The sequence below is a fragment of the Passer montanus genome, unplaced genomic scaffold (assembly GCF_014805655.1).
Source record: "Passer montanus isolate IOZ18808 unplaced genomic scaffold, ASM1480565v1 scaffold67, whole genome shotgun sequence".
In the NCBI taxonomy this organism is placed as follows: domain Eukaryota; kingdom Metazoa; phylum Chordata; class Aves; order Passeriformes; family Passeridae; genus Passer; species Passer montanus.
This window is the reverse complement of record NW_024371815.1, coordinates 2,938,830-2,960,714: the sequence shown is the minus strand read 5'-3', so window position 1 is coordinate 2,960,714 and position 21,885 is coordinate 2,938,830. Positions and strand designations below refer to the sequence as shown.

Here is a 21,885-nt window from a genome sequence, read left to right as displayed (position 1 = left end):
GTTTTATCTACAACTGTCCCATGATTCACAGCTACAAGACTCTGCTGTAAATGTGGCTTACAAGTGCTGTTGAAAATCACAGCAGTTGGAACCATCTTTATGTTTGGTATCTGACATCCTAACACAGCAGTGTGGCACTCAGTAAATGTGGGAGAAGGGATTTAGCATTTTACTTGTTTATATGTATGTGTAAATGTCTAGAAAAACATAATCAATATATGTTCTTAAAATCTATTAATCATAACCATATGTTGTTTTGAAATAAGGGAACAAATGCAGTGGGCACCAGGCAGGAATGAGACTAGAAATGTCAATAATTTATATGTCAATTAAATGTCACTTATGACAAAGTCACAGTGACTTACTAATTAAAACATGAATCTTATTTTTCATAGTTAGTTTTTTGCCTTGCCCTGGGGTTGAGCTGATTTTGTTTGCAGCCATACCTACTTTGTAAATCGATTGCCTTTCCCTTTGCAAGAGTCTCAGTATAGCAGGGAGACAATACTAATTCTCTACAGCAGGGAGTACAAATTTCTGCCCGCAGTGTGGAAGAATGGTTCGTTCTGCAATGTCTGTTGCCCTGCTGTTTCATTAACAACAGGACCTAGTGATGTGTGAAAGGTGCTTGAGCAGCTTATTATATAGGCATTATAGTGAGACATGGAATAAAGGCAGCTCTGTCGTAGGAGCAAAGGGTTCCCTGAGCACGGGCAGCCTCGGGAGGGCTCTCAGAGCAGCAGAAGGATCCAAGTGTCAGTGCTACCTTCGGTAGGAACTGCTCTCTGCGCTTCTCTCCCTTCAACAGAGAAGAAAGGAAACTGTTGGAAAGACAAATCTAAATAAATCAGCATTAGCTTTTGCAAAAGGAGACCATCTAAGGTAGGAAACGTTAACTAGCCCTTTCAGTGCATAATGTTTGCTGAGATGCAAGGCATTCTGCAGCTTGGGAATGGTCTCTGGTTTGATGCCACTTGCATTTATCTGGGGCTGCTGGCTTGCAAGGCAGGTTAATCATCAGTGCATTTATCTGAGTTTGGCTGGGTAAGCGTTGACAGTTGATCTAGACTTTCTGCTTTAAAACAGGCATGGTTAAAAATACTATCAGCAAGCAGATAGATAGCAATGCAAATGCTTTTTTTCCTTATCTTTTAGCTTTTTCTGTAGCCCAGTTATATTGGTCTAGATGAATTTGCCTCATCTCTCTCCCACTTTCAGCCTTACCCTTTTTAGCCACCTCTTCTCTCCAGAAATACACAACTACGCCTATCTGTCTTTACTGTCTGAACTGCTAAAAACTCACAAATTGTTAATGTGTCAGGAGAAAACTATACATTAAACCAAACTCTTTGCACAGCTTTTACCCTGTACATAATTTGTTAGGTTTATTGAAGAGCACTGAGTGCCATTTGATGATAGCTTAAAACTTATATTTTTACCAAAGGAAGGGGGTTCTGCAAACTATTGCTGAAAAACAAAAAAAGTTTAGGATTTGAGGGAAGCTGATTGATACAGAAGAATGACTATTCCAGGTTTTGTGAGGGTTTTTTATTTCTTTTCTCAGCTGCTTATTTGCTTTTCTGTTGAGAATTCCTCCCACATGTGTGGGGAAAGTCCTCAGTCGTGCATTTGTGCTTGTGTGGGTTTGTATGTGTTAGTTTCAGTGCACAGTTTGATTTTTGAGCCTGGCAGACTTGTGGTGCCCATTGCCTTTCCTCACAAAAATGTAGTACCAGTTAGTAGTACCAGTCTTAAATATTCTGAATTGACTGAAAGGATCAAAGGAGTGATTCCAGTGGTCACCCTGATACCTGCTGAGCCTCAGACCCCAGCAGCACAGTCTGTAGCTCCACTGCCTCCCTAAGCCATGTGTTGCTGTGGTGATGCATTAACATCCCACTTTGCCATTTGGGTGTTCTCACACTGTGAAACCTTGCACCTCATGGGTGTCTTCAGTCCCTCATCCAATTATTTTGTGTATTCTTTCATTCCTGGTGGTCCTCAGACCCACATCAGGGGAATGCTGTTGTTGCACAAGCCCTGCCTCCAGCTCTGTCCTGTAACCATGGCAGTGATGCAGCAGTGAGGACACTCAGTGGCAGGTTCCTTTTGTTGGTGAAGTATCTCCAGGATGCTCTGGCCCATGTGAAAACAGCTTGTCAGCTAATAGCAGGGGAGCAGCCTGTGACTCATTTATTGTAGCTTTAAGATTTTTTCATCCTGTTAAACTTCAGCATTTCTTTTTCCCCTCCCCAAAGTAAGAACTGCTGAATAGTACATTGAACTGGAAATATGTAGATTAGGTCTGAAAGTGGAAACTACCTACTTTCAGGAAGGATTATTAATGTCAGTTCTGCATGTAACAGCAGCATTTCCACTCCTAGGTAAATCTAGTGGTCCAGAATAGAACTCCTTACTCAGGCACAGACTGAGACACAGCTTCTGTTCTGAGAAGTTTAGAGCCCAGATCACCACATTCAGCTTGAAAAGAGCTGTGCTGGCTTCCTCTGATAACTTGGGTTGTTTCTCCAGGGCTGTTCAGTGTTGGTCGAGCTTCATTCTTCCCATCTGAAGTGGGTGTGCTAAATACACAGCTGCAAAGTTGAAAATTAAGGGGAATATGTCTGCAAGTCATCTTTCTCCTTCTTCACTCCCTCTCTCCTATCAAGAGTTGGCATAAGTGAGAGCCAGCTGCAGCTTGTCTTGGCCCCTAGGTGGGTTTTAAGGAGTGGGAAAGGAAAGGAAATAAAGGAGATTTGTTGAGCAGATGGAAAACAGAAGCCTCTTCCAGTCTCAGTGGGTGGCAAGAAAAATTGCAAAGCTGAGAAGAAAAAGACAAAAGAGGCAAATCACTCACTCCATAGAAGAAACAACTGAGTGCAAAATCAGTGGTTTTAGGTATGACAGACCATTTTGATTTACAAGAACATTTACCAAATTCTGTAGAAAAAAAAAAAACAACACTGTTGTCCTTTTCCAGATTTTATCTGATTTTGGCAGGGCTGAATTTGCTCCTGAGCCAGAACTCGTTTGGAGATGTCACAGAATGAGATTACAGTTGTAATAGTGCTAGTTTTCCTTCTATTATTTAGTTTTTCTCAGTTATCCCCTTTATGTTTTTTTAATTACTTTCATTTTATTTTCTCCCACAACCATTAGAAACGTCTTCTTCTGCGAGTCCAGTTTTATAGTAAGTTGTTACCATTCTGAGATAAATGTTCCTGTTGGTACATTTGATTTGCACCTTATACCTGGAAGAATAAAGAGTGTGTGGGAAGCAATTAAAATGATTCAAATGTGGGTGGGAATTCTCAAGGCTCTGCAAAGCACAGCAGGATCAGCCAGAACCAAGACAACATGAAAGAACTGTACATGGGAGATTGCTGAAGCTGTAGGTAATGCTGCAGGTGTGTGTAGTGAACATTTCATGTGACTGTTTCTTGGCATCCAGTGGGATGATAAATGAATCCAGTATGGAGAAGATTAGGGAATGATTGATATAAAACATTACACTGCATTTACAGTGGTGTAAATCCTGATGAAAACGGTTCATTTGCTCTGGCACGCTGTTGGAGTGAGTCAGTGGTGAGTCAGGTCCACTGTGACTAAGAGAATTAGTGAGAGCTTTTCTCCACAGAATTATGTCTTTAACTTCTGGCTCTCACACTTTTTTTTCTCCTTAACGCTGTTGTATGACATAAACAATAGATATTTTGCCAAATACCTCTGCCTTGACAATGTTGCCTGTCCCTTCAAACCCAGTAGATGATGTGACAGCTGTTTACTAACTTCACCATTACTGTGTACAACTATTACTGAGTAATTCTTTGAGTCCTTCTGTTGCATATGCTAAACTCTGTCTCTGCTGGAAATGTGAGTGGAGATTTTATGTGATTCCACTTAAAGCTGTTAACTGAGCAGGGTGTTATATTCCAAGCACAAAGGGTATCCTCTGAATAGCATCACTCTAATTTGAATATACCTTTAGAATTCAGTTTATGGAAGCCAATATAGTCCTTGTAATATGCCACAATGTGGATGCAGTGGCAGAGTTATCAGTGTGTGCATCCATTGATAACACTTGCTGGTGCAGTGCTGTGCCCCTTCTCATGGTACTCCTGAGAGAAACATCTGAGCCCTAGATTTTGCACAGCCTTTTGGATTAAATGCACCCTGTGCAATGTGGGTGGAAGTGCTGGCCAGAAGCAGGAGGGTTGTATTAAAATGTGGGAATAAGCAAGAACAACTCCTGACTGGGTTTGCCTCATTGGTGGAATAACTTGATAGGAACATTTTCTAAGCCAGTTCTGTTTGCTATTTTCTAAGCCAGCTCTGTTAGGTCAGAGAGTTATTAGATATCTAATGTAGTTCTGGGAGCAGGAATTAAAACCTTATCTCAGCCAAAGTTGGGGAACTGCATTTACTTACAGAAATTGAGAATTTGCCTTTGTAAATCAATGCAGTGACTGATTTAACAACAAAATGCTGTATCTCATTCAAAAACGTTATTAAATTTCATGAAGATAAATATGTGGAGTTCCTTTTTATACCTGTGGTTCATTATCAGTTTCCTGTACATTCCTGGCACCTAAGAAAAAGCACAATTCATTCACATAATGGCCTAATACCTTAATAAAAACAGTCATTTGGGGAATGAATAAAGAAGTATAAACAGGATGAATTAAATATCCATTAAAGAAGTTCAGTGATTTTCCACTTTTTTTATTTATATCCTCTGAAAAAACTATTCCAAGTGAAAGTACATGCTCCTCAATGCTGAGTTTAAAATTATAGATAATGAAGCAGTTTAAAGTGATAGATAATGGGAGCAGAACAGAGCCAGCAGATTTTGAGGAAGTCTTCCACAGAGTGCAAGAACTAGCAAAGTGAATTTGGTGGAGGACAACCATGATAGTTGAGGGGCTGGAGCATGTATCCTGAGGAGATGCTCAGGGAGCTGAACTTGTTCAGCCTAGGAAAATTATGGCTTTAATGGGACCTAACTGTGGTGTTCCCATACCTGTGAGGAGGCCCTTGAATATGTGTAAACAAGCACCTTACTGAGGCACCTGGTGGGAGGGCAGGGGACAACTGTCACAAATGTCAAACTGTCATATAGCAGGAAGGTTCTGACTGGATAAAAAGAAAAAAAATCACTATGAATAACTGAGAATAACTACTGTCCATTAGAGCAATATTCTCAGAGGTTGTGCAGCGTCCATCTATGAAGGTTTTCAGTATTCAACTGAAAATATTCCCGGGCAGACTGATTTGAATTGAGTATCAACCTTGCTTTGATCAGGAGGTTGGATTAGATGAATTATTCTATCATTCTGTGATCACTTGCACACTTCCTGGATTAAAGTGAATTTTATTTCTGTTGCCTGTACTATGAAGTTTACCTGAAGGAATATCAGTGTTCTTTAATGAACAAATGGGAATGTCCATGTGAATATACATTACTAAGGAAATGCAGACAAAATATACAAAAGAGAAGAATTTATTGTCTAATCGAAGTTTTACACTTTCACTCATCCCTACATTGCCTAGATATTTTTCCCCTTCCCATCCCATAAAAACTGTAGCTTCCCTCCACTTAAAAAAGCAACAGAAGTCAAGTCTTCTATAAGATCTTTAATACTTCATTTCAGGTTGAGAAGCTGCCTGATGGGAAGGCTTATTGACTGTCAGTGGTTTTGTGCTTTATTCTTTCCCTTTGCTTGGACAGGTGGTTGTCTGGTGATGACACAACTCTCCAACAAATTTGTTCCATGTGAAAAGCTTTTAACTAAGAATGCTTTATCCCAGTCTTCTGTGGGCTTTGTTTATGGGTCAGGCATCTGCACCATGCCTTGGCATACCCATCGGCTCAGTGTTTTGTGAGCTGTTTTTCATTATTTCTGTTCAGGGCAGGGTACAGTTAGGACTTGATTTGGGGATTTTAGAGTATGAGGTTGGCAGGATTTGTATCTACTTCAATAGACAACACTTAGTGGTAATGAGAAACTATTGTAGCAACTATATTGTATTATACACTCAAAATGGAAAATATGCTTTGATATGATTGAATCATTGCAGCTATCTGACCTTTTGTCACTTCCACAAACTCTTTACTCCCTGCAATAACAGATGTCAATTACCCCTATGCATTTTGATAACAAGATAGATTATATTTTTTTTGTTACTAGCTTTCATTTTCACAGGAAAAAGTTTACTGATAGCTTTTCATTCTCAGGGAAATAATTAGATATTTGTAAGTTTATCTAGTATATTAAACGATTTTCTGTACTTTATATTTCCCCTTTACTAATTTTGTCATTGAGTAATACAATGAGGATGTACTTAGTCTTCAGTGATGAATCAGACATCAGAAATCTTGAGTCTTCCTTCCAGGACTCAGCTCACACTCTGAGCTTTAGGCTGCTCAATTTCTCGTGTGTCAATCCATAAGCAATTGTCGCTCATCAACTGCAGTGAAAAAATTACATCAATCAAACTTCTAGAAACAGCATGAGAAACCAGACAAGCAATGTCATTGTGGTAGAGTTACAGTTATTGTGCATATCATCTTTTATATATTCTACCACTTCATCACTTACTGCAGCCATAGCCAGAAAATGAGCAGAGTTTTTTGCTGAGCTGTCTGCAGTAATGTAATATACTTTTCCTGGGTGATGACAGCTAATTTAAAACTCAAACTTAACTAGTTAAGGTTATTCCTTTTGGTATGAACTAGTCCAGTAGTGCTAGTGCTGCATGTTTTCCAGGCCTGGTGACTATACTATTCTGAAGACTTTCAAGTAACACCCCTTACTGTCTCCAAATTGTGCTTTGAAGGATGTGATTCACATTTCTCACATCAGCTTTATTCTCCTTTTATTTAGTTCAAGCCCTCGAGTAATGAGAAATGAGAAAAGATGGTTGTATCTAATTTATTGCAGAGCTCTCTGGTCCTGCTTTAAGGGAAGATGAGTTTGTCTGACAATGTGCTGTGGGACAGGTTTCAACACTGAGATGCTCCCTGTGCTCAGGGCAAGGACTGCAGGAGGTCTGTGGCTCCCCTCTTAAAACATTCCTCATGTTAATCAGTCCAGATCAACATCATTCCTCATGTTGCTCAGTCTCCTTCTCTGCAGAGGAGACTTCACATTCGAAGGGGTCTGTTTTACCTAAAGGGAAAGAAGCAACTCATAACACTTTATCTCAGAGTGTTGAGGACTGTTTTGACTCAATTTAAATTGCACACTAAGAGTGCAACTTGGTGATTGTGGGAAGCTGGTTCATGGTCAGTTGGAGAAAAATTAAATTGTTGGTAATGTACTGTGTTATTACTAAGGACACACTTTGCTATTCAGGTTTGAGGTAATCTCAGCTGAAAATTAGTCTTCAAATTGATCTTCACAATAATACTATCTTCTCACCTGGATTCCTGAGCACAAAGACCTGGTGCAGTCTTGAAGCAAATGTAGGATATTGAGGAGGTTTTTTAGAAAATATCACTTGGACCATAAGAGATCTCTCAGAGATGAGTATGTTGCTTCTTCTGTGCTGTGAGTGTGTTGGTGTTTTATTAAACACTGAGACAACAATCTGTCAAAGTAAGCTTTCAAACTGTGCAAAGAAGAAGTAACCATATGGTTAGGAATTTGTTTGCTGCATTGAACTACCTCACATCAATATAAGCAAGAGGGGAAAAAATGATGAGGTCTTTATTAAACTAAACCAAAACTCTACAATATTTGCTGCCCTAAGCTTATAAAATAGCTGGGTTCTGCTGGAACCAGTTGTTCATCTATGAGACCAAGCCCCTGAAATTTAAGGGACAGGAGAAAGGGGCACTAGTGAAAGCCTCCTTGGCATTTACCCCAGGGACTCTATGATTCAGACTCAGGCCCTAGGTTTGAATATAATCTGTGATATCTAATCAGGGTAACTGCATATACCTATCAATAGATACTGTTAGTTAATTCCTGCATCAGCTGCCTAACCTCAGGTTCAACTAGCATCTCTTATTCAGAAATAAGGTGTGGTCTTTTTTTAATACTTTCAAGTGTTGAAGTGTCTGCTATGTCTTATCTTCTGTGCTTTGATAGAAGAAGGACAGAATGAAAAAAAATTAAAGGGGTGACAAAAGTCACTGTCAGCACTTAGACTTACATGAAAATTTTTGAGTTTGTGCCATTTTAATTCAGAGACTCTTATGCAAAATCATTGGAGTTCTCCTGGTGTGATCACTGTATATTCCTCCCCTAATTTTTCTGTTACAGTTGTGTCTGTGTTATAAAAGAGGTTTTTCTGTGCCATTCTATACCTAGTTGATATTACTGACTGTGCAAGTGAATTCACTAAGTGCATGAAAATTATATATTTGACTGTACTGTTAAATTTAGGGAAATAGACTTTGTTTTGTGATGCATCCAGGTTATCTGAGAATCTGTCCTGGCAGTTTATTTTAGCAAAGAAGTAATTTAATTCCCTTAGAGAATGTTAGCCTGAGATGTATCATCTGTGCTAAATCAGTTGAGTTATTGAGGTTATGCATTCCATTAGCAATGCGGGTGCACTTCCAAGGGAAATTGTGTTTCTTTTAAATTTGATATGCCAAACATAAGTTGTCTGGTGATAATTAAATACTCTTCTGTGCTTAAACATCTGCACTAGGGCAAGCAATTTTAAACCAGAAGTTTAAGCTCAATACTGATACTTTGTGGTCTGGTACTTTTAAGGTTAGATAGTAGTGACCATCTTCCTTGTCTAAAATTCCAAAAATCAGTCTGAAATCTGCACAAATGTTAACATAAAAAGAGTGAGCTGGAGCAGAGCTGTTTTCAAAATGGCAATTCTGATGTGATGTGTTGGTCTTTATTGCCAATCTGAAATGCTGCAGCAGATTTTCAGGAGTGAATCAAGTTAACACTGATGCAGTAAAGACAGAGATTCTTTAACCTAGATTTTCTGCATTCCTATTATTGGTACTGTGAATGGCAAAATAGCCCCCACATAGATTCCATTCTTTAATGAAAATGCCTCTGAAAGCTTTGAAATTCAGTGAATAAGAAAGAGTTGGAAAAGTCACCTTCATAGTAACTGGGCTAAATTTCTAGATTGATGGAAGGGGATGTGCAGTGCTGTGAGACCCTATTTACATGCTGAAGGCAGTGGGACAATAGTTGGTAGTAGTTTCTTAAAGGCATCCACAATCCTAGTAGCACTTTCTATGTTTTTCAGTTAAGCAGATTATGAGACACGGACCAAAATTTGCATTTTTTAACTTAAGGAGAATTTGCTCTAAAGTCAGGCTTAGCTTAATCTTAAATTAAACCCAGTTTACTTCAGCTCTAAGCTGTAGAGTTACTTGGTCTCCTGGCTTTTGTTCCTAGTGGAAATGCCATTGACCTTAAGCCATTTAAACCATGGGCAATTCTCTCTAGCATGGAAGAGTGTGGGGTCAAAGAGGAGAAAGGAGATGCCAAGATCTGGCTTTCAGTTCCGTAGGGATTTTGAAGAGTGAGGAGTGGGAAGAGCATGTGCAAGAGCTGTCTTTGGGACTTTGAACTCTGTTTTGTGGGTGCCATCTGAAAGGTGGGGTGGGAGTGCAGTTTGAGGGACTGGCCCATGTTGTTCACTCAGCACAGCACAACTCCAGGAGTACTATTTTTATCACTGGCTCAAGCCAACACTGCAGGTAATTGAGAATTTAAATATATAAAAATTGGTAAGTTACTGAGCAGTACTGAGCAAATTGAGGGCTCCTGTTCTCATTCCAGTCAATGAAAACACTGGTATTAAATTATGTGGATTAATCTCTGAACAGATGGCAAAACTCTTGGCTTGTCCGTGTGAGGGTGTGAGGGCACAATACCCAAAAGTGCCTGCTCTGGACTCACTGTCCTATAGGCAGGCTACACTCATTCCTCAAGGAACTCTTTAGTACAAGTTACCTGCAAGACACTTTCATAGCAGCTACAAACATTCCTTGCACATAATGGTTTTTGCTCAGCATTAAGATTATGTATTCAGTTGGTGCATGGTAAACATACGAGTTTCAAATCTGTGCTCAAGGTTATAACCTCCCAAATTCCTCATGCAGGTAAGTCCTAGGCTACCCTGCACTTGCTTTACAGGGAAAATGTGGTCACTGAATAAATTTGTTTCTGTCCTGTAAATTCAGAGACTTAACTTCTGCACATAAACTTTTTTTTTTGCCTTGTGTAGGCAAGACCATAATTACGTTTCAAAGCATGAATTGTCTAGAATGACAAATCAGCATTGTGGTTGTAGGAGACTGTTGAACTGATTGCCATTAACTAATTAAATTATTCTTATTCAAGAGAATGAGAGAAAAACTGCTAAACTGATCAATATTAATCATCTGTACCTTCTTCCTGAACAGGCAGGAGAAAAGCATTATCACCCAACCTGCGCACGATGTGTCAGGTGCAATCAGATGTTTGCAGAAGGAGAAGAAATGTATCTTCAAGGTAAATCAAACAAACAAAAAATGAAGCAGTCACACTTGGCTCTCTTGCCCACACCATAGGCTTGCACAGGAGAAATTCAGTTTTGCAGAAGGGACTTGTGCAATAAAGTATGCAATGGGAAAAAAGTAGTTTAACATAAATATGAGCTGAAATCCTTCATATGTAACAACTTCTAGATCTACTAAACTGATCAAAGAAAACTGCTTACAGAGTTAAATACAGTGGAAAACACCAGAGAAAATAAAGGCTTTTGTATGTCTTTGACTGGCAGTATCTTTTCAAAGGAAAACAGAAGCTCAGTAGGATGTGGGAGCTGCAAGGCTGGTGTATTATCCTAAAATCACATGCCTGCCCAAATTTGTGTGTACAGCTTTTCAATTGTCCATGGTTTTCTAGAAGTGTACTTTGAAATTTTTCCTTAAGCTGGAAAAGTTAGACTTTATTTAGAACACAGCAGTGGTCTCAGTAAGATCTAATTATGGTTTAGTACTTTATTTTAAATGACAATGTTATTGTCACTTTGGTTTGCAACAAGAACTAACTCATTAAAGGACATAGTGATACTTGTCTGTGCTCATGAATTTTCCCTCAGGAGACAGAAAATGCTGCAGTTCTTCCACTTGAAAAGGATCTTAGCTGTGCTAAAATCCCATATGAAATCAATGCTTTAAAAAAGTACATCAAACTACAAATTTGTTTCTAGATTTCAAACCTTCTGAAACTTGTTTGCAAATCAGTCTTCATTTTAAGTTCCCTTTGTTTTAAGGGTGGATATTTGTTTGGTTGTGTTCTGATTATTATTTCAAATAATAGCAAGGTATGCTCAGGTTCTCTTAATTTGGATCCATTTTATTGTATTTTCTGATGCATGGAATGTTTACACCAGCTTACTGTCATACCTTTTTTGTCTTCACTGGAGAGCAGTTTCCATTAGAAACTGGTGTTAACACCATGAAAGATCAATGATCAGTTATTTGGATTACCTAACCTATTAAATAATTTAAAAAAAAATATTGGAGCCCAGGGTTTTATAATGTGTTCTTCATCCTCTTAATAAACTACTTTAAAGTTATTTTAGGTGCTGCATATTCCTTAGCAGAAATCTTCAGTGGTCATCCAACAGGCAGTTTTTGGGTGAAAGGACTTTTTTTCTTCAGTGTGAAAAGTTGACAGTGTTGCTTGGCTATAGACAGGAGTGGTCTTCAAATTATCCCAATGGATTTAAGAAGTAATTACTTCTTAAATCCATTGGGATCATTTGAAGCAATTTATGGGACAAATGAGGCAAGCTCAAATCCACTTGTAAGTGGATGATAACTTAGCATTAAATTTAAAGGTGCTATAAAAATGTGTCTTAGTAGTTCAGTAACAAAAAACCCCCAGTAACTTAGTAAACATAATTTATCTGGTCTATATTTATAGGTACTCTTACTGCAAGAGTCTGGGTTCAACTGGGTTATTTTGTGAAATAAATTCTAATGATCTCCATCTGTCTTCTGGGAAATAGACTGTTTCTATCTTGTTTCCAAAATCCACTAGTTAGAAAACTATCAAACTGCTGTGAAAACAAAGCATTTCCAATAACTCTCCTTGATACTCTCCACCCAGTATAAACATTAAGTATTTATTGTGCAAAGGTTCTCAGATTCCAGTTTAGTCAGGCAGAAGTTGTAGTGCACTCACATTGTTTACCTCTGGAGCTTTAATCTGTGGCGTGTCTGAGCTCAGACTGGCATAAACATAAAGGTTTCTTCTTACTATTAAGACTTGCAAATAACTATTTTATTTTATATCATTTTACACATTCCACTTCTACTGAACACTATTTTAAACATCATGTTCAACTTTTTGAAATAATTATTTCCTTTGTGACTGGTGCAAACCTATTCAAGTTTCTGTCTCACACTCATTGTTTACTTACATCTTGCCAAGATCCTCATTTCAATATCTGTATGCAATAGAGAATTGGTTCATTTGGTATCTCCTGCTTCCTGCACGATGGACATGCCCCTGAGTTTATGCAGTTCCTTAGTAGCTGACTTACAAGAGACAAACATGTGGGAATTTGAAGATCAAAACAATGAATAAATGATAGACAGACTGGATTTTCAGCTGGGGTTACATGGCACAATGCTGTGTACAATTCCATCCCACCACGGTGTGCTGCTGTGTATGAGCCAAGCCTGACTACTGCAAGAATATGTATTACAGGAATGTAGGAAATTCTAACTATATATAAAGGTTACCATGAAACAGAGGCAAAGCCCAGCTGGACACATCCCTGCCTGCTGTAATGGGACCTCCGTGAGCAGGAGGTTGGACTGGTGGGGCTCCAGAGATTCCACATTACGCTTCTTAGAACTCAGGTTTTGATGTTGATCTCCCATATTGAGTACATGTAGCTTTCTGAAGTCTTTAAATGTCTGTGATGAGGCTCACTGGGATTGAGAGGCTGTCATCTTGACCTCTAAAAGAACCCCTGCACTAGCAGGGGAAGTGGTCAGTAACCTATGTCTTATAAAACCTTATAGGAGGGTTTATTAAGGTTCTTATTTTCAACTTTTTGAAGGTTATTCTTGTGGAACTAAATTAAGAAGAACTTTAAATTTACTTTTTAGGAACATCCATTTGGCATCCAGTTTGTAGACAGGCTGCAAAGGCTGAAGAAAAAAACAAGGTAAAAAACCTCTGGTTTTTATCCAGTGTTATTTTATTGCCATGTTATTTGTTGTTCTCTATCCTTTTTTTTTTTTTTTTTTTTTTTTTTTTGCAGGAGTAGGCATAGATGTAAGGGTTTGGAAAGTTTTCACTACTGTAATTTTAAATTTTAAATGATGGGAATCCAGTTGGCTAATGAAATGTAATCATGTAATATAAATACTTTGCTTTTAATCAGTGATTAAAGCTATAGATAAAGCATAATGTTGACCTAAGAGTTTTATATATATTTATGTGTATATATATATATATATAAGCTGAATAAGTAAAAATTTGAAAATATGAACAAGAAGAAAAAAAGTTACTTTTTAACTTCTGTCTGATTATGATGTTATCAGTTCATGACCTCTTCTCATGTGGCTCTGAACTTAAAAGATCAGAAGACTTTCACTTTATTTGTTTTTACAAAAAAAAAGTTTCCTTGCAGTTTCTGTTTTATTATTTGTTTCTAAAATGTTGGCAAGCCAGCCACAATTTAATTTAATCTCTGGCTTTAAGTACTTCCTTAAGTTTGATGATTGTGCACCTCTCTGTGTGCAAGGGGAAAAGGGGGGAATTCTGGCAGAAGATTAGCAGATAAATAAGCTGTCCCTAGGACATGAAGAATTAATGATCCTTCTTAGGTGGTGGGAATGAATTACAACTGTCTCATTTACTGTAGAGGCCAAGTGTGGGTTTTTCACTTCTGATGTTCTCTGATGCTCCAAGTGATACCCTTGGTATCCCTGTTCAAAAAAGCTCTGCTTTGGTTCAAGGCTTGGAGGAAGGCACATGGGACAAGTCAGAACAGCAGACAGCATCCATAAAAAGATTGTTAAATCTGGTGTGTCAGAAAGTCCAACTTAACTAAATTACAGCTTGGGGAAAAAAAAAAAAGTTTGGGCTTTACCCTAAAGGATTTTGGCTGTAGTTTTTGTACCCATGTGTTTGGGAAGTGATTGCTTGGTGTTGTTTATGACAAGCTCTGAATATCAAATAATTTTCCCAAACCTAGCAGTTTTTCTTTTTCCTGGAGTTTTTCCTATTTTTCTGATCTTTATGTTCATTATTGAAAAAATGAAACCAGAAGGAAGGATGCCATTTTTAAGAGAGTAAAAATGAACTTTTCAACATAACTTGTAAAGTCTGGAATGAGATCTACTCCTTGAGAAATTTACTGTTCGACCTTGCAGTTTGTTGTTTTTAAGTTATCTGCCTATATATAGATATATGAACAGCATGTAATTAAAGTAGGTGGCAAAGGCAAAAGGAGAAAGTGGCAGCATGCTCAAAAACTTTGGAGATGGAGTGGAGGGAAAAAAGAAGTTGTGAAAGAGAGTGACAGCATAAAGAAAGATGATGGGAGAGTGAGATTTTAAGCAGAAGGGAGGACACTGGAAAAGACAGGAGAAATCAAAGCAGCAAGGGAAAATAAGGTTTCTAAAAAGGCATATAGGGAAAAGAGGTAGGTGGAAGAAGAAAGAAAAATGTGTAGTACAGAAAATGAACTAACAGAGGCAATAGAGTCAACAAAGGTGTGAGGTTTTATTGTAAAAGCTGGGAGATGCTGTGGAGCAGGCATGGATGGGCATGCTGAAAGGGGCAATGGATCATGAAGAGAATAAAGAACATGTGTGAGATGTGGGATGTCTCATACCCAATTCTTTCGCCACCAGTATCCTCCAAGTCCTCCTTCTCCCTTCACCACCCAGTTTGTGGAGGTGATACTGGAGATTGCTCTGACCCAGGTGCAGGACCTTGCATTGGCCTTGTTGAATTAATGAAATTAATAAATTTCACTCCCCAAGCTTATGATGATGCCTGTGGATGGCATCCCTTCCCTCCAGCATGTTGTCCCCACCACAGGGCTGGCTGTCATCTGTAGGTTTGCCAAGGATGTGCTCAGTCCCACTGCCTGGGCCATGGAGGAGGATATTAAGCATCACTGCTCCCTGTACAGGCCCTTGAAGAACATCACCTGCTACTGGTTTCCACTTGGGCAGTTCAGAGAGGTTCCTGGAAATGTGCAAGGCTCATGCTGGGAACTCCAGTGCCCTTGGTGCCAAGGGAATGCCATGATTGGGCTCTCCCAAGAAAAAGAGGACTCACCTCTTGTCTGCCCTTGGAAAGACCCAGAGCTTGAAGGGAGCCTCTCGAGGTCATCTTGTCCAAGCCCTCTGCTCAAGTGTGGCTGCCTTGAGCCAGATGCCCATGACCATGCTCAGGACACAGAGAGAAGCTCTGAAGCTTTATCTGGGAAGCCTGAGCTTTATCCAAAACTGTTGTTTGTCTTTAACAGGGTTCAAAACATTGGAATAACATAATTTTCTAAAGGTTTTTTTTTTTTTCTCTTCTGCATTGAATGTCCTGTAGGGACCTCATGAAAGAGAAATATGGTTTGTACATGACATCAGTGTATCAGGGACACTTTCATGTCATTTACACAAGTTCTGGAAAACTGAAAAGTGCTTTAATCATGCAGAAGAGGTGTTTAATTAGACTGTCTATCTTAAATTATCATTTCCCAGGTCCTTTTCCATGTTATGTTGGGTGTGAGTGAATGGCGTGGCAGTGTGACATGTTTCAGTCACAATGTAGAATAGTTTGATGGCATAACCTTGGAGTGAAAATGTTGCCACTGTATTGTCTTGTAACTGTCTCTGATAGTGCCCAGTGGCTGTCCTGGCACCCCAGAAATGCTCTGGGCCATTTTGTTCTGAAGAAGGGATAAGAAAGCCATGTGTAAAACAATTCCTGTATTTTTAAAATGGTAAATTGTTTGTCTGCACATGTTCTTTTATTTTTAACTCCATGTTTTGAGCTCTCTATAATATGTCGTTTTTGAGTGGTAGAGATTGAATTAAATGTCTTGTATGCTTTTTTTGAAATAACTGTTATATTATCATTGACTCTCCTGTATTTCCTATCTGTTTCACTTCTCCTGCCATAGGAAATTAGGACTTCCTCTGAGAGTATTATTTCTGTACCTGCTTCAAGTACATCAGGTTCCCCAAGCCGTGTGATCTATGTGAGTATTTCCCAGTGAAATTTGTTCTGTGGGATGGGGAAAACCTCATTTTTCCTCCTACAATTTAATGTGTTATATCGAAATTTAGCGCCTCTAAATCACTGCAGTTGGTGATTTCTCTAAAATTGAATTATTTTCTCAAGTTTAAATTATTTGACTACTGCATTTGCTGTAACAGAATTCTGGCATTTTCCTCCTCTATTTTGTGGTGTATTTGTAGCACTTACACTAGCACTAGAGCTAGCTTACACCAAAGCATGCAGAATACCACAGTTCTTTCTGAAAAGAAAAGTTTAAGTAAACAGTACAGCCCACAGGTAGATTACAAGCTTGGATTTGAACACAACTTGTTTAAATTGAGCTCCTGAGCCTGCATCTAATTGTTTATGGAAACACTCATGTATGTGATTGCAGGACTCTGCCCCTACCAAATGCCAGTCCCTCACTCAGAGGACCTTTGATGTGTTTATGGTTTATGAAGCACTCTGGAAAGCTCATTGAGAGCATTTAAAATAACAAGTGCAATAAAATCTTACAATTTTTTTTTTCAATACAAGATCAAAATTGCTGTAGTGTAGTGTTCATGGCCAAATTCCCAAGGCTACCAGCAACAGATAAAAAATTCAACATACAGATATCTCTTGCAGGGCTTCAGCATTTCCAGGGCTTTTCTTTCTCCTGGCCAAGTATCCTTCAGGTATGCAGGTCATCCTCATCAGTTAGAGCCATATAGTGAGAAACTTGCTGGAGATGCAGTTGACTTCCAGAGAGGTTATCATAAAAATATTAAGGACTTTTATCTCCTACATCGAGAAAGCAAAAGAGTGCTTTGGATACATATTTGTCTTTTTTTCCTGAAATAAAAGTTATTTTGAATACAATATGCACTTTATCTGAGTAAGATGGAACTTGCAGTGGAACAAGTGCCCCTTCAGTGATTCGGAGTGCTGCTGAATACCAGTGGTATATTACCAGACAAGAAATGGCATTGTGAAGACAGTTCATTGTGCTGGGAGCCTATTATCATGTAAGCACTTTCTTTGGCCAGATGAACTCTTTTTTTCCAGGCAGACACCATCTCATTGTGTTTTTAAGCATGAGAATTCTCCTAAGATTTATATGTTTTTAAAGGCATTTGTCTAACTGCAGGGTGGTACTGTTTTTATTGATGTTTGTGTTACAATTTTAACATGCTTCACTGGCTGTTAAAAGTCAAGGATGAGCCTCCATTCTCCTTTTCTAGTTTTGTTTATTTGTTTGTTTTTAAAGGCTATCATTAAATCAGCACACAACCCTGATGTTTTTTACTGTAATATACAGATGGGACTGGGAAAGAATAAAGTTGTCTAGCAATATGAGTCAGTCAGAAAAAAAGATTCTCCAGAGGAGTGCAAGTTCTTGTTCTATCTGTCCCATCTCTCCCTGCTTAATTGTCAAAACTTGATTTTGATTGATTGAATAAATCCTATTTTGGTTTTCACAAACAGGAAAGTAAAAAGAATTAAAAACACATTACTGACTTCTATATTATCACAATGGTCCCTTGGCTATCTGTTTTTACATGTGTTTTCTGTTACAGGAGAGTTATGACATGCAGATATGCTCAAGATCTGTCTTGTGTGCTTTTGTGGTTGTTTTTGCCAAACCTAAATTCTTGCTGCCACTGAAAGGAAGGTCCCACCCACACGTGGCCCTGTCCCTCTCTGTCTGTGCCTTCCCATCCCCTCTTTGCTGCTAATACTGGTGTGTACACAGAGATATGCAGTCAAATTTGAGGCCAGACTGAGCTAAAGAATAACTCGGGAAAAACCTCCAGACAACCAAAGAGGGAAAAAAAAAAAAGAAAAAAAAAAGCTGATTCTAGTGTAGAAGGCAGAACAGGGTGGGATGTTGCACACAGGGCAGCAGCTTTCAGCAGTAGCATAGATGCAATCATTAAACCTAGAGTAGATTGCTGGATAGCTAGAGTAAAATCATACCTTACCATCTGGAGAGCTCTGTGGAGTATTTCGTGGACAAAAAAGTTTAGAGAAAACAATTCCATCTTAGGAACTGTGAGTTTGTGGTGCCTGCACTTCCAAAGCCATCGAGCCAGAGCAGTGCTGAACATCATTGTGGGCACCAGCCCATCTCAGGGCAGCTGTGCTGCTGGGCCATGGTGGCCTGGTCACATAGGGAAAGGTGAAAAAAGGGTTTTTTGACAGAAATGTGAATGTGCATCATACAGATGGTGCACTAAAGCCATACCACTTCTTCTTCATCTCCTGATAACAGATTCTGGTGTCTTCTTGCACTGAGAGAGGGCACAGGCCAGTGCCTTTTGAAGGTAATGGGCATCTTTGCATGACCTGTAGGGATTACTTCATTATATCCAGACTGAAATTTCCCCTAGTGCTGATAGCCCCTCGGAGTTCCTAATTAAAAATTTGTTAATTTCTAAATTATGCCATTAAATAAGGTTTAAATAAAAGTCCTTCTTTATACTTTGCTTAATTTTATTAAGGCAGAATTAGGTGCTCCAGCCTAATATATCCGACTGGAAGGCATACATTAGTTTACATAGCTGTGTTATATGTGCTCTCATACAAGAAATAGAAATCACACTATATTTTTATACAGATGAGATTCACAATTATACGTTTGTAAAATTACATAGTCCAAATGAAACAGATACTCTGTACTTACAGCATGGTTTTACCAGAACCCTAAATACCAAATTACTGAAGAAATGGCTTGAAGCCTCTCAGCTGTAATTTGAGCTTTCCTGAGCTGATTTGAACTCCATTCACATAATTGAATGTAGGTGAAACAAATAAAATAAATATACAGTGTAGACTCAATGTTTGAAGAATTGAGTGTTTAGAAAGCAGCTGTATCCCTAAGATGTGTCTTCATCCAAATTTGCCCATATTGTTATATCTAAACTGAAAGGAATTACGTAACAAGTTTTACTCCTCTGACAGATTTGAAATCTAATGGGGAGTTGCACATCTAGATGGAGAGCCAAAATGACTGTAATTCACATTTAAATATCCCTAATTCTGAACTACTTTGGGTTCACTAGAATAATGGCCAAAAACCTCGATACCTTAACTGAAATCACAGCCTCTTTTGCCTTCCTTGTACATTTAATGCTGCCCAAAGTATTTCTGGGACAGATGGGACAGACAGATTCTTTACCTTTGCATTACCTGTCTCTGCCTCAGAGCTCTCTGCTGCTTTCTCAGCAGGGAGGGGCTATTTCATTGCTCTTTAGCTTCTTGCAGGAGCTGCAAAGTGAGATCTGTAGATTGCTGAAGGATCACATACTAGGTTAAAACACATTTTTTCATTAGTTTTGAGGATGGGAATATGTGATGGTTTTGGCACCTTGGTTCTACTTTCTTATTTAAGAATAATCTTCCTTTTTTTATGCAGTTTATTTTTACAGAAATTCATGTATTATTTTAGAAAAAGGGGTAACTGGAAGTTGTCAGATTAAATTTTTCCTGGATTATTAAGATGTTAGAAAACTCCCCTGGAAAATCTATTGAACTTTTCTTAGCTCATACTAAGAAAAAACAGAATTACTGCACACATAAATCCTGGATACTTTTGTATTTTTGCATGTGGAAAACATTATTACAGTTTTATAGCTGATCACACTGAGATTTTCAGAGCACAGCAAGATTCACTCATCATTTTGTTGCCAACAAAGAGCTTATCCTTCTGCAAAACTTGAAGTGGGAATGAGACCATTATGCTGCCCATTTCCCCACTCTCATCGTGGCCAACTTCTCATCATATCTACACCATAGTATGTGCTGGATACAGTTTTGGTGCAATTATCCTAAGGATAATCTGTGCAAATGCTGCAGCTTGGTAATAAGTTACTCTTTTGGAATATGTGTGTTAGGAGGATAACAGGGACCAGCACAGGGTCCCTTCTCGCTGTTGGTTGTGTGAGTCTCATAAGAGGATTTGAAATTTGCTTTAGTGACATCTGTGATCTTCCTCCACGGTGCAAATCCATCATCTGCTGGTTTGTGACCCATAATTAAGGGCTGTTTACACAGTCAGGAATGGAGGTGAAGCTGTGGGACACAACTGCATGGGAAAGATCAAAGAGCTGATTAATGCTTTTCAGCATCTGGAAATGCATATTTCATTATTCACTACTGCTTACAGCAGGGGAATTCTGCACACCAAAACCACTTCAAAATTCAGTGTGTTTTGCCTGAAAAAGACTACAATATCTGTTCCGTATATGTGTTTGTGCATCCAAGAGTAAGTGGGGTATAACCAGGGAATTGGAATGATACCATGCTACTGCTGTTGGCCAAATGACAGTGACATGGTAGAAGGCAACAGTATATAAAAGAAAACAGCAGTAATATTTAGTTTTGTGTAGTAAATACAAGAGATTTAAGTGTTCATAAGCCCAAAAAGTGGTTTATGATGATTATGACTTTTCTGCCTACATTTATCTTTCCTTGTCTGATTGCATCCTGCTCATACTCTTTCTTATTCTCACTGCTTTCTTTCCTCCTTTTCTTAGGCAAAGCTTGGAGATGAAATTCTTGACTACAGGGACTTGGCTGCTCTTCCTAAAAATAAAGCCATCTATAACATTGACCGCCCAGATATGATCTCCTATTCTCCATATATCAGTTACTCTTCAGATGACAGGCATAGTTACGGGGAGGTACTGAAACATGGGTATCTTTTTTACTCTGAGTTTCAGGTTTTATGTGCATCATTGAACATGTTGCCAAAGACTATTAACATCTGCATAATGATTTTTTTTTAAATGTAACTTTTGTAGCTCTAGTTAATTTTAATTGAGTCATGTCATCCTTTCATTCCCAATGACTTAAAAAAAAAAGGGAACAACAACCAAACCCAAGATGTTAATTTCTGTTGATTTCATTTTTTAGTTTGTAGAAATTAAAACATTGCTTTCTGTGATCATTTTTTAAAGAGATGGCATGTAATTAAAATGTTTTTCCATGGGAGTAGTTCTGCGTGTGGTAGGAAACAGGAGCCATTGCTAATTATAATGCAAAAATGAGAAGCAAAGCCAAATGTTTTTCATTATTTTTTTTTTTTTCAGTCGAAGTGTACCATGTTATTTTGGTAACAAAACAATGGTATCACTTTCCTGTGTACAAATTTCTTTCAACTGTCCCTTACTTGACTTCATCCTCATGTCATGCATGCACTTCAGCGTTTTCATATGCAGAGCTAATATGATACAGTTTGTGCTAATGAAATCTAATTTAACACAATACTAACATACTAATAACTAATACTAATTCTGGGCTTTGTAAAACGTACTTGTATATAACTCCTGTCATGCAAGTTAGCTTTTCTTCTCTGAACATACCTGCGTTTCATTTGACTTTCTGATTGCTTTTATAATTTTAGCTAAATTTTTACAAATTAAACATTAAACCTTTACAATATGCTAGATATGAACAATATACATACAGTCTAGCATGGAAGTCTGCTTTGTTTTCCCCAGATGTCAGTGAATGGGCAGAAATAAATGCTATATTTAATGGCCATGATATTTATAATAGCCTTAATCATGCTATCACTTGCACCTTTTCACTTAATCAACACCACTGAGGTCTCAGTACCACTGTCAGGTGAAGTGCAGTGCATATGTTAGGTTTTGCAGGCTTTCTTCCAAGCCCT

General features: G+C 38.4%; 1 protein-coding gene across 8 annotated transcripts in view; it reads left to right on the top strand.

Moving 5' to 3' along the window:
- Positions 1 to 21,885, top strand: part of ABLIM2 (actin binding LIM protein family member 2) — a 130,460-nt gene that overhangs the window by 69,397 nt on the left and 39,178 nt on the right. For 6 of the 8 annotated variants that reach the window (XM_039728839.1, XM_039728837.1, XM_039728836.1 and 3 more), the window contains exons 7-10: positions 10,394 to 10,481; positions 13,100 to 13,158; positions 16,129 to 16,206; positions 20,744 to 20,890. In XM_039728839.1, coding sequence (XP_039584773.1) covers positions 10,394 to 10,481; positions 13,100 to 13,158; positions 16,129 to 16,206; positions 20,744 to 20,890 — 372 coding nt within the window. The remainder of the gene's footprint in view (positions 1 to 10,393; positions 10,482 to 13,099; positions 13,159 to 16,128; positions 16,207 to 20,743; positions 20,891 to 21,885) is intronic. The other 2 variants (XM_039728840.1, XM_039728838.1) reach the window with 1 other exon arrangement.